The sequence below is a fragment of the Trachurus japonicus genome, chromosome 5 (genome assembly GCF_045865225.1).
Source record: "Trachurus japonicus isolate A0001 chromosome 5, Traja_1.0".
Lineage (NCBI taxonomy): Eukaryota > Metazoa > Chordata > Actinopteri > Carangiformes > Carangidae > Trachurus > Trachurus japonicus.
Genome location: NC_140911.1, coordinates 28,874,716 through 28,887,810, shown reverse-complemented (window position 1 = coordinate 28,887,810; position 13,095 = coordinate 28,874,716). Strand labels below are relative to the sequence as shown.

General features: G+C 42.0%; 1 protein-coding gene across 1 annotated transcript in view; it reads left to right on the top strand.

Annotated features, from left to right (window-relative positions):
- Positions 1-575: 575 nt before the first annotated feature.
- The window catches only part of cfap20dc (CFAP20 domain containing), a 68,065-nt gene continuing 55,545 nt past the window's right edge, over positions 576-13,095 (top strand). The window contains exons 1-2 of the mRNA XM_085777214.1: positions 576-803; positions 923-1,012. Coding sequence (XP_085633340.1) covers positions 783-803; positions 923-1,012 — 111 coding nt within the window. The 5' untranslated portion in view covers positions 576-782. The remainder of the gene's footprint in view (positions 804-922; positions 1,013-13,095) is intronic.

Genomic DNA, 13,095 nt, shown 5'->3' with positions numbered 1-13,095 from the left:
CTATCAAAATTTCAGAATGCAATTTGGGACAATTGCCCTGTCTTCTCATTCAGACTAAAATAACAGCAAATCCATTGTGAGATTTTCTGCCCCTTTGTCTTGACTGGCAAATAAAGACTTTGTAGTGAAAACTGGCAATATGACATTAAATGCCTCTTGGGAAAAATTTAACTATGAAATTAAACAAGACTTTGAAAAATAGGCTACTGAAATCAAAACTGCTGGAATTAAATAAAACAACTGAAATAAACTCTTTAAACTTTTTCACTTCTGTATCTACTGTTCATAACAGCCTACCTCAAGGGCTTCGCAGAGAAATGAGAAAATAACATTTTCATTTTTTGTTGTCCAATGTTGCTTAAATATATCACAACGAAATTTTGATTAAGCGTCTCGTCAAATGCGGACTGGAATTGACATTACATAAAGGAATGTATGAACTAATCCTTTATAAATTCGTGATAACAGGCTATGTTTTGGAAAATGATGTTAGTTTTCATATATCCCAGAGTCCCTGAACACAGCACCAGAGGCAGCACCTTACCTTACCGGCAGTAGCGTCACGTTGCCATGGCGACATCCCCTGCATTGGGTGTCCTACGACTCTTGCACAGTTGTACTGGCTCTTATCTTACGCAGCATTTGTTGTAAACCAAACAGTGAATATAAATTGACTATGAATTATAAACACGACGCTTATTCGACGTTTATTCCAGAATATTTGACGTTGGTGACTACACTTCCGTTCCCTCCCGCTTAATGTTCCCGTGGCGTTACGTAAAATGTTCAAGAATAATTATCAGGTAAGTTACGTCCACACCGTGAAGTTAGCTAGACGCTAGCGGCTACCGGCTAGGTGCTGTTGTCTTGTGTAACATATTAAGCTATAAGCTCATAGTGACAGGCGGTCTGTTTGTCGCAGGGTGGAGCTGTGGTGGAGGTCTTCAGCGGACAGGGGAAGGACCCTGTAGCAAAGTGGAAACTGTGCGGTGGGCCGTCGGCCATTTATAAGGTGAGTTTCCGGAGTTGTTACTTTACCTAAGCCGATTTTATTGTGATGACATGTTGGGAAAGATTACTGTTGAAATGTAGCTGGTTACATACAATGCAAGTTACCCTGTTTAAAATGTAATAGTGGTGTGTAGTGCGTAACTAAATTTTCAATTACTTTCCCAAAGTAATGTAACTTATTGCATTTGTTTACATTTTGATACATTTTGATGAATTTTGAATACATGCTCTCAACTGTTAACCATTTAAGCAGACAACATAAGTACGGTGTACATTTTAGGACATCCTCAGGATCAGACTTCAGTGTCAGACCTCAGATGAAAAGGTATATGGTCTGAGGAAAACCTCTGTCATACTCGCACCAAACTTCATCAGGTCTTCATCACTAAGCCTTCAGAGTTAGACTGAACGGCATCGCACGTTACGCCGTCATTTATAAGCTCTCAGAATCATTCTCAACGGCCTCACACGTTACGCCGTCATTTATAAGCTCTCAGAATCATTCTCAACGGCATCGCACGTTACGCCGTCATCTATAAGCTCTCAGAATCATTCTCAACGGCATCGCACGTTACGCCGTCATCTATAAGCTCTCAGAATCATCATGAACGGCCTCACACGTTACGCCGTCATTTATCATAGATATATATACGTAGATGCCGCATTCGGGCTTGTTTGGAATGTCTCACGGCCGCCATCTTGAGGAGTAGTTCCTCCTGACAAGCAATCAACAGTCAGAGGGTTTGACAGCTGTGAATCTGGCAAAATGCCAAACTTTAGTGCCGCGTACAGATCATCCCATGAAAGAAACGCCAAAACGAAGAGACATGGAATAACTTTTCTCAAGTAATAGGTTGTTTTATATTATATAACTATTATGAACTTGTTGAATTTGATGTAGGTAAGTTATCTGACATAAATGAAACTAACGTAACGTATCATAGGGTGGATATGTGTTACATTTAGTGCATATACCGTTAGTTAATATATTAATAGTTTGTTATTTTGTTGCCTGTATGTGTAGGCTAGGCTTATCAGCTGTTTCCCCCGGCTGTGAGTTTGTGGTTGCCATGGTGATGAGGCCGGCGAGTGAGTGTAAACCACTGTAGGCTACCTATATAATTGTGCTAGGCCATATTAAATCAGTTTCATGGCACTTACATTAACCCTAACTGCTAACGTGAGCTATATAGCTGAATTGTAGTGATTATATTAAAACAAACGGCTTGAAAATCGGTTGAAAATTCAGTCTGCCTCTGTAGATACAGTAAGTAAAAGTTAGACACCTCCTCCTCAAGATGGCGGCGGCGGCGACAATCCGTTCCAATGGGCAGCAGCGTCAGAGGCGGCATCTACGTTTATATATCTATGGTCATTTATAAACTCTCAGAATCATTCTCAACGGCATCGCACGTTACGCCGTCATTTATAAACTCTCAGAATCATTCTCAACGGCATCGCACGTTACGCCGTCATTTATAAACTCTCAGAATCATTCTCAACGGCATCGCACGTTACGCCGTCATTTATAAACTCTCAGAATCAGCCTGAACGGCATCATGAAAAAATATGTCACAGTGTGTATCAGGACAGCAGCTGATTCGCCAGCAACGACGCTGAAGTTCGCTTCCAACACACACACACACACACACACACACACACACACACACACACACACACACACACACACACACACACACACACACACACACACACACACACAGGAATGAGTTTTGAAGCGGGCCGACATATAGGCTAGTGAGTGTAGATTCATTGATAAAACTGTAAGGCACACACAATGCCATAGCCTACAGTACACTATTTTCAACATATGTAATGTTGTGTATGTATGTTGATGTCGTTTTTTTAATGATTATTATTATAACTCTCAGTTAATGTTGGCTACTAACTAATTTCCACTAATTTATCCATAAATGGACGAAGTGTTTCACCGGCGAGGATTACGCGCGATTACGCACAGTTTAATAGAAATTTGCAGCAGTGACAGAACATGCAACTTAAAAGAGGCCGCATCAAATGCAAAATAAATCAGAATCCAGCACTCATAACAGTAGGGATGGATGGTCCAGACCTACGCAGCCCGAGATATTGTGGAATTTTCTGACTGACATGGTTGGATGGCGCGAGTGTGACAAGAGAGGGTCTGTGTGTGTGTGTGTGTGCAGAGTGCGAACTACGGGGAGGCCAGGGGGGTCTAAGATCCCCTGAACACATAATTTGTGAAATTTGGGGGGGGGTCTCTAAAATATTGGCAAAATGCTGTTGGCTATGTCAGCACCTCGTCACCGCTGTTGTTTAAGCTCCATTCTTTCTGCAGTCTGAAGCGCGAATCCGCCGTGTTGGTAAACAAATAATCCATCTATATCAACGTATAAACCGAGGGGGGGTCCGCCCGGTACTCAGACATCCCGCTACTCCGCTATGTTTCTATTTAGACATCCCACTATATCGACATCCCTCTATCTAGACATGCCGGTAATCCCACACTTTTTGGTACCGCCATTCCGACACATCATATTTCTTTTCTTTCTTCTTCTTTTTTTTTTTTTTTTTTTACAGCTGCAATACCCAGGCGCGTCTCTCTCTCTTTTTTTCTTTTCAGCATGCCTATCACCAGGGAATTATGTTCTTAATCCCAACAAACACACAAAACTGACATGATAAACAAACAGAACTACTGTACTGTCAAGTTAACCTGTCACCTTCAGCACACACGTGCAGGAACCCCCTGGGGCCTGGTGGCGAAAGTTGAGAAATTGTTGCAATGACAATAAAATGATAGATTATTTGTGATTGCTGCATAAAGGTTTCATTCAATATTAAATCCTAGCCGCTGCACCAAAATCGGCCAGTAGATGGCGGTACTGTAATTTGGCTTGTAGCCTACTTCTAACTTATTTCAATGAAACAGCATAAAAACACAAATTTAAACACATTAAATCCCTTTTTTTTAATGACATTAACTTTTTCCTCTGAAACGTATGACTTAAACTGAACAAACAAAGAAGTCATTGAAGCCATTTGTAATGTCCTAAGTGTTATAGGCTACAGTTTTTCCCCAATCGCTTTGGTGCTATTCTCAGATCAGAATGAAAGTTCTCATAACTATTAGTTCAACCTCCACAACATGTAGCCTAGTCATTTGTTCACATCATAGTAGCAGTTCCTCCTTCCTCTGAACAAATAGCAAATGCTTTTGGACAAGTTTCTTTCATTAAATTCTTATAACATTATCATTTGTTAATGTCATGTCAGTGTGGCACCCTGAACATTTTTAAAGGGATAGTTCAACATTTTGGCAAATTGGCCCATTGCCATAATCGCTATAGTCATAGCAGTAGGTTCATTACCTTTAATTGTAGGTGTAAGCCATTTTCAGTACGGCGGAGCGCAGCAGCTGGCTGCTCAGAGCTACGCTATGGAGGCTAACGGAATTTCTTGGTTTCCCTCATTAAACTCATCAAATTCAACATCCCAAAACTCCACAGCGCTTTTGTAGACAAGTTGTGACCTGCACAACCACCACGCTATGAGATAATGACGGAACGATACGAAACGGAGCCGTTTTCGAGGTAAATTCATACAAAACCGCTGATGCGCGTTGCGTTCAGCGGTTTTGCCATATAGCGATTATGGCAATGGGCCAATTTGCCAAAATGTTGAACTATCCCTTTAATAGATTGCAGTATTTGTGTGGAATGACAGACCTGGTTTACCACCTTACGTCAGTAGATGGCGCATGGTAACCATGGGTGGTTGCTGTGGGCCCCCGTTGTCGTAGCAACCAGTAGGATATGAGGGAAGTCTAGCGCTACTTTGGCAACTTAATGTTACAAGCCACAATTAAGTGCCTGTTGTTGTTTTTTTTTTCAGATGAGTCTAACGTTAGTCCACACAAGCACCCATGTCTAGATGTTTTCTCTGTTTTCTGTATTTTCTCTTCAATCGCGGTGTTGTTCGTTGTGTTTACTATGTGTTAGAAATGTTATAGTTAGTGAGAGTTCGGTGGCTGCATTTGGCGGCCGTTGTTGTATGTTGTTGGTATGTCGTCAATATCTCGACGTTGTAAATGTATCGTCTTTACGTGCTGACATAGTCGCTGTTGTTTGTGTTGTTTACATGGTTGTTTCGTGACGGTTGGATCGTGTTGGTTGTGTCGTATTGTACTAAACGTTACATGGTCGCTCTTGTTGCTGCTGCCGGGCTGCCCCCGTTGTCGTAGCAACCAGTAGGATATGAGGGAAGTCCAGCGCTACTTTGGCAACAAATGTTACAAGTCACAATTAAGTGTCTGTTGTTTTGTTTTTCAGATTGCTGTGTTAATAAACACGGAGTGGAGTAGTGTGTAACATCAGTCAAAATGAACTATACTTTTGAACGCTGAATAGTCTTTCCCTAAAAAACTAGGCTAATAGTCCTCATTTCATTGCTTGAGTCATTACATAGAAAATTGTTGAACTAGTTTTCAAAATCTGTCAAACTCATTGTAAATGTTGGGAGAAACACTGCAAATTAAATTACTATTCATCTGCAATAAGGAAGAACAGGTAGCTATTCACCACTTTCCGTAGAACGCCGCTGGGCGTCGCCATGACACTCAATTCACCGACAAGTCGGTTTCGCACTTCTGTCTCACTTCAAGCAGAATGGAGCTAGCCTAGCAGTCTGTCTTAGAAGTGTTTTTATTATTATTACAAGTTCATAGAATGTCCTCCGGTACGACATGTGCTGTTGTTGGATGCACAAACAACTCAAGGAAAGTTAAAGATTTTATGAATGGAGCCTGTAACGACCATAAAGCCAATCGCAAGAGTTGTGGATGTCCGGTTGCTACGTTAGCCGCTAGCTGTTGCTACGTAAACAACCGACTTCCGGGGTGGTGTGACGCAATGGATCATGGGAAAATAAAGTGGTGAATAGCATTGGACGGTAATTCAGCACTAAACAATCTGCACTGCTCATTGTGTCCTGTAAGCCACAGTGGGACAATCATATTTTAGATTTACATTTAGACTTACAGCTTCACAAGAGAACAGATTTACTGTAGCCTACTGTAGCTAGTATTACAGCAAACACAGTAAAGATTTCCCTAAAAGATGAAAATCCTACTCTTTGCACAATGCTGTGAACAAATAAGAATTGCAAAGAGCATGCAGTAAAAATTTGAAACATTCAGTAGCTCCACTACATCCAGTAGCCTAATGTGTAACTGTAGACCTACTTCACATGGCTGTATAGTGTATGGTGCTGTCTTGAGTATTTTCAGGTAGTATCTTTTTTTGGATTGAAAAACACATAGAGAATAAAGTGCCATAATGAAAACATGACAAAGCCATTTGACTGTCTTCTTCAAAAACGATGATGTCAGGACTTCTCATTTTGACGACACTGACAGTTTCACTGACATAATTACTTGCTTTTGAGGGATGGACTATCCATTTTGAGCAAGTGTACCAAGTGATGCGCTTTTGCAGGTTGTCCACTTAGGTTTTGCAGTTGGTAATAATTGTTTTGAGAAATGCACTAACTGTTGTGCAAATGTTAAGAGTGATGTGAAAAAAGCACCAAAGCAATTGAGAAAAAATGTAAAAGTTCTCTCACCATCAGATAACTGCGATGGGATGAAATTAATTCACTCATGAATCGTGTCCTACTTGGGATAATATAGAGTTTGTCTATTATGGAGAAATAAACCGAGACAGGATGTAGCCTATGAAAAACCCTGTCATTTTGTCAAGAAACTGTCATTTCCATCCTGCGGTTTGCATGCTCTCATGATGAGAAGTGTCAAATTGGACACAAATACGGCAGCGGTCACTTCCATACACATGTATGGGTCACTCATGGATGTATTAGGGGTCACTTCGACGTGACGTCACTGCAATCCATGAATATAAAAGATGCAGTTTCAAATAAAGAATTTATATTTTGAAATAACTGTTGTTCCAGTTTAATTTTTTATTCAAACGGTGGATGGATGGATGGATGGAGATAGATAGATAGATAGACAGATAGATAGATAGATAGATAGTTAGATTGATAGATAGACTAAAGGGAAATTCACTTAGGCAGCTCAAAAATGATACAAATGGCCAGAGAATGCTGTGAACCCTAAGGGGCCAGTCATTCAGTTGTTGCAATGATTTATTGTTAGCCTATGTACTGCGGTCAAATGAGCCGTCGTTCGTCTTCGCGGAGTCAAGCCAGCCGCACAAACATTTTAACTGCGCCCGTATCATAGAACTTACGGCGAATGCTCCGAGTCCACCGACAAAGCTAGCGCTAGTTTAGAACCAAGCGAGATGACTTCCGGTTTTCAAAATAAGACGAGGATAATACGAAGGCAATCGAGGTGTGTGTGTGTGTGCGTGTGTGTGTGTGTGTGTGTGTGTGTGTGTGGTGTGTGTGTGTGTGTGTGTGTGTGTGTGTGTGTGTGTGTGTGTGTGTGTGTGTGTGTGTGTGTGTGTGTGTGTGTGTGTGTGTGTGTGTGTGTGTGTTGGAAGCGAACTTCAGCGTCGTTGCTGGCGAATCAGCTGTTGTCCTGATACACACTGTGACATATTTTTTCATGATGCCGTTCAGGCTGATTCTGAGAGTTTATAAATGACGCCGTAACGTGCGATGCCGTTGAGAATGATTCTGAGAGTTTATAAATGACGGCGTAACGTGCGATGACGTTGAGGATGATTCTGAGAGTTTATAAATGACGGCGTAACGTGCGATGCCGTTGAGAATGATTCTGAGAGCTTATAGATGACGGCGTAACGTGCGATGCTGTTCAGGCTGATTCTGAGAGCTTATAAATGACGGCGTAACGTGCGATGCCGTTGAGGATGATTCTGAGAGTTTATAAATGACGGCGTAACGTGCGATGCCGTTGAGAATGATTCTGAGAGCTTATAGATGACGGCGTAACGTGCGATGCCGTTCAGGCTGATTCTGAGAGCTTATAAATGACGGCGTAACGTGCGATGCCATTGAGAATGATTCTGAGAGCTTATAAATGACGGCGTAACGTGCGATGCCGTTCAGTCTAACTCTGAAGGCTTAGTGATGAAGACCTGATGAAGTTTGGTGCGAGTATGACAGAGGTTTTCCTCAGACCATATACCTTTTCATCTGAGGTCTGACACTGAAGTCTGATCCTGAGGATGTCCTAAAATGTACACCGTACATAAGACAATATAATAAAATACTCCACAAGATTGAACTTCAGTAGTTAGCCTACCTCTTTTTACTGTGAGAACAGCTGTGCACTTAACATCTTTAATCATCTTAACATCTCTCTTTTTGTTTAAGTAGACTTTTTGGGGCTTTAATGCCTTTAATTGATAGGACAACTGTAGAGAGACAGGAAATTAGGAGACACAGAGCAAAGGGCCACTAGTGGAATTGAACCGGGGCTGCTGCAGCAAGGATATAAAAGCCTCTGCATATGGGGGGCCTGCTCTACCCACTGAGCTAAATGACCCCAGATGTAAATTTTAACAGCTGTCAGTGTGATTTTGGCAAATGCAATCAAATCAGAGTGTTTGCTCCATATTAAATGTGAAATAAAACTGCAAACACATAGTCTGGTGTCAAAGAATAAAAATCATAACACTTGTGTCTAACATTTAACACCTGACTGACATTGTTGCCGACTGACAGATTGTTCCACTAGCAAGTCTAGCAGTAGAATGGCACATGACCAGAGAACCAATCAGAAGCGTATCCAACTTCCGGCTCTGACATGAAAAAACGATGTGACAAATCCAAGCTTCTGCTGAGATTTTCAAATGTATCTAAAAATATAATAATGGAAATTTCCAAAAGCAACTGTAATTTAATTACACATTTTCACCCATAATGTCATGGTTATTATATAAATTTTGTAATTAAATTATTTGTTACTCCCCAACACTGTTGATAGCACATACCCAGTAGTCAAATTGACGCAGCATATCTGTCATTTAAAGACAATTCCGGGCAAATTCAACCTGGGGCTATAGTTTCCTAATACTATCTAAAAGAATGAATCTGAAGATTTTCTTTTGAATATCTCATGTTCTGCAGTAGTTCGGTCTGTCCCTGCATCGCCACAGCAGTGTATAATGGGAGCAGACCGATCTTACACTGTTTAGGCTGTTTACATCCCAGAGGGGTTTGTTTACTTCCGAAGCCGATGTAGCAAGATGGCGAGGACGTAGCAAGATGGCGGCACCCAGCTGCTAGAGAACTTTTCACTTTTCACCGGACTAAACTTTCTTTTCCACCACCTGTTTTTTGTTTTTTGGGCTTTCTTTTCGCCTTCAACGTTTCTTTGAACCGGATTACTACACTGATCGACCTGGACCACCTTGAGGAATATATCGACGACTGTTTTTACAGATTCTGCATCATGCCTGGCAATACACAGGGACTAGGGCTGGGTAAAAATATCGATTCAGCAATGCATTGCAATTCTTTTCTCTGCAATTCAATATCGATTCAGCAATCTTCTGAATCGATTCAAGCCCCTGGCCAGTGGGGGCGCTGCGAGCAACACCCTCGTGTGATTCGCGCTGTACGGACGGGGGCCGCACTAGACCAAACCATAACAATATGGGAGGGAGTAGCAGCAGCAGCGGGGATCGATCGTCGGGGGGGTGACGCACCGCGCCGTGCCGTATTAACTTTCGCTTTCAACACGCGCTGCTGTTATGCATGCGTGCTTCTCTGTGGTGTGTATGTGTGTGAGAGGATGCGGCCATCGTCCGACGGGGGGGGGGGGGGGCGGCGGCGGCGGCGGCGGCGGCGGCGAATATCGCTACTTTTTTTTTTTTTTAAGACGTTAGTTTAGGCGGCAGCTCTTTGTTGTTAAGGCGGCCGCCTTAACAGGAAAGCGCTGCGGGAAACCCTGAACTTATCTGACAGCTGCTCTCACTTCTTCCTCTGCTCCTCCTCACTCACTCACCTACACACAGACAGGACTCTGTCTTCCTCACACTCACCCCGGCCCCTCAGCTTCTCATCCCACCTGCCCGTACCATACACATTGACAGTCAGTCAGAAATCACAGAACTTAAACATCATAACAAGAACATTACTGCGGGGTCGCTACAATATTTTCAGTTGTGCAGTCAACTATTATTAATAATATTGTTTTGTATTGTTTTATTACTCAAAATGTTATGAGTTATTTTCCAAGAGGAAAGTATCACATAGCCTAATTTAAATTTAGCTGCACTGTAGTTCAGTGTTAAAGCAGTGTCATATTTTGTTATGCTATGAGTTATACTATGGCTGTTCATAAGGCATGAAACTAAACAAATAATTATTAAAAAAAAAAAAATCTGGTACTCTTATTTGTGTATTTCTGCTTGATACTGAATCGATATCGAAGCATTTCAATCAATATCGAATCGAATCGATATCGAATCGAATCGTGACCTAATGAATCGAAATCGAATCGAATCGTGAGATTCTCAACAATACCCAGCCCTAACAGGGACCCGACAACAACTTCTCCACTCCCGCCGGCAACGATAAAAAAAGATTCAGAAGCTCCTCTACCCCACCGTCACTATCACCAAGGACACACAGCGACCCCCAGGTATGCGACATCCTGATCTCAATCGAACATAAACTTTCCGGACTGGACAATAGAATCGCACTCATCGAAATACTTCACAAGGAATTCCAAGACCTCCGACAGAGCCTTGAATTCAGCCAAGCACAGATTGATACACTCACACGGCAAAACAACTCACTACAAAAGACAGTCAACACACTTTCCACCGAACTCACCTCCGTTACTGCCGACAATAAGTCAATGAAGGAAACCATTCTGGACTTACAGTCTCGTAGCATGAGGGACAATATTATCATCTCTGGCATCCCAGAACACCCCACCGACGACCCCGAAAAGACAGTCAAAGATTTCATGGTTCAGCAACTCAAACTCCCTGCCGACACCGTTAACACCATCACATTCCACCGCGTTCACCGACTTGGCCAGAAAACCCCCGCAAACAACCGCCCCCGCCCGATTGTTGCAAAATTTGAACATTTCAAACAAAAACTACTGGTTCAACGACAAGGAAGACAGCTGAAAGGTACAAACTACGGACTCAATGATCAATTCCCCAAAGAAATAATGCACCGCCGCAAACAGCTTCACCCCATCAGAAAACAAATGATGCAACAAGGAAAGAAAGCAGTACTTACAGTGGACAAACTATACATAGATGGACAGCTATACCGCAACAAGGACGTCACCCCCTGGCTTTATTAACCCCCCCCCCCGCCGCCCCATCCGCTCATCTAACCCTGCTCCCTGACTCACACTCCACACTATGGTCAGTAACCTGCATTGGACTCTCGTAAGTGTTCTTTTCTTTGTGTTCTTTTGTTCTTTTTTTCACTCTCGTGTTTTGCTTTGTTTTTGTCTTTGTAGTTATATGCAGGGCTTGAAATTAGCGGTCGCCACTCGCCATTTGCGACCCAGATTTCTCTGTGGCGAGACAGATTTTTAACTGTCTCGCCACTTGGCGAGCTAGAAAAAAAGAGACTCCCAATCTGTTTCCAGGGTTTCCCCCAGTGTATTATAAGCTTATAGTCACCTGACAACGTCACAACTTCGTCGCGCATAACGGGACACGTCACGGACATTATGCTCATCAGACCACTGCTGCTTCACAGCTGACCGAGAGGAACGCACCGAGTCCACGTTAACGTGAGCCGAGCCACGGCTCCAGAGGCTCAATCAGCTGCTGTAGCACAGCGGTTAGCTGCTGTTAGCACGCCGGAGTCGGTGGTCGGACTATCCGACGGACGGACGGGGGGGGGTGGTGGTATTTGAACACTGTACAATCAGCGCGATATAGCGTATTTACGAGCGGCAAAGTGCCAACTGTCCATGCGCCCGTGTCTGTGTGTGTGTATGCGCGCGCGCGCGCGTGTGTGTGTGTGTGCGTGCGAGACAGACGGCAGGTGGACTGACAGGCAGAGATGAGAGTTGGTGAAGCGCTGTTTTTAATTTATTAAATTATTATTGTACTGTTCTTCATTTTGAGTGGGGTGGGATTGTGGGAGGGATAAAAAACTGGGGAAAAAACGGAAGAATGGAAGTCTTCTCTGTCACGTTGTACTGTCATGTTGCTACCTGTGAAATTGCTTCCATTAAAGAAAGTCATCAAAAAAAAAAAAAAAAAAATATATATATATATATATATATATAAAAATAAATTTAAAAAAAAATTACAAAAAAAAAATATATATATATAGGCTATATATATATATATAGCCTATATATATATATATATATTTTTTTTTTTTTCTGTGAGAGCCTGTGGCAGGCCGCCACACATAAACTACTGTTATTCCAGAAAAGTTGAAAGGTCATCGTCTACAGAGCACAATTGATTGAGAAGAACAGGATGACTGTTATATGGTACTACTATGACTGCTATATAACTAGTGATGTCGAAATACAATAGTGAAGCAACTTGTTGGTTTTGGCTAGTAGAAAATCTGTCTGGCGAGTAACTTTTTTGACCTACTAGCCACTTGGCTAGTAGGTCAAAAAGTTAAGTTCAAACCCTGGTTATATGTTATCATTTCTATGTCATGGCTCTTCTTACACACAAGCATGCATACACGCACATACACACACACACACACACTCAGTATGCTCACACACTTACATGCACATATACACATATCAGCATGGTTCTCAGATTTACTGTATTCTTTCTTAAATGTCACAGTTGAAATTTGTATCATGGAACATCCGGGGGATTGGTTCTCAGGCAAAAAAAATACAAATATTTAATCACCTAACTAAATTACAAGCAGACATATGTTTACTACAAGAAACACATCTCTCCCAGTCAGACCATAACAAATTACAGTCATCACAATTCAAACAAGTAATTACAATAAAAAACAAAGAGGGGTTGCTATTCTAATAAGCAATAAAATCTCATTCATTCACAAGTCCACCATTACAGACCAAGATGGACGTTTTATTAGGGCCACGGGCAAAGCCCGGGCACTACTGTTATTGTGTGGATTTTTTCCTAGTTTTTATTTTTCATCTTC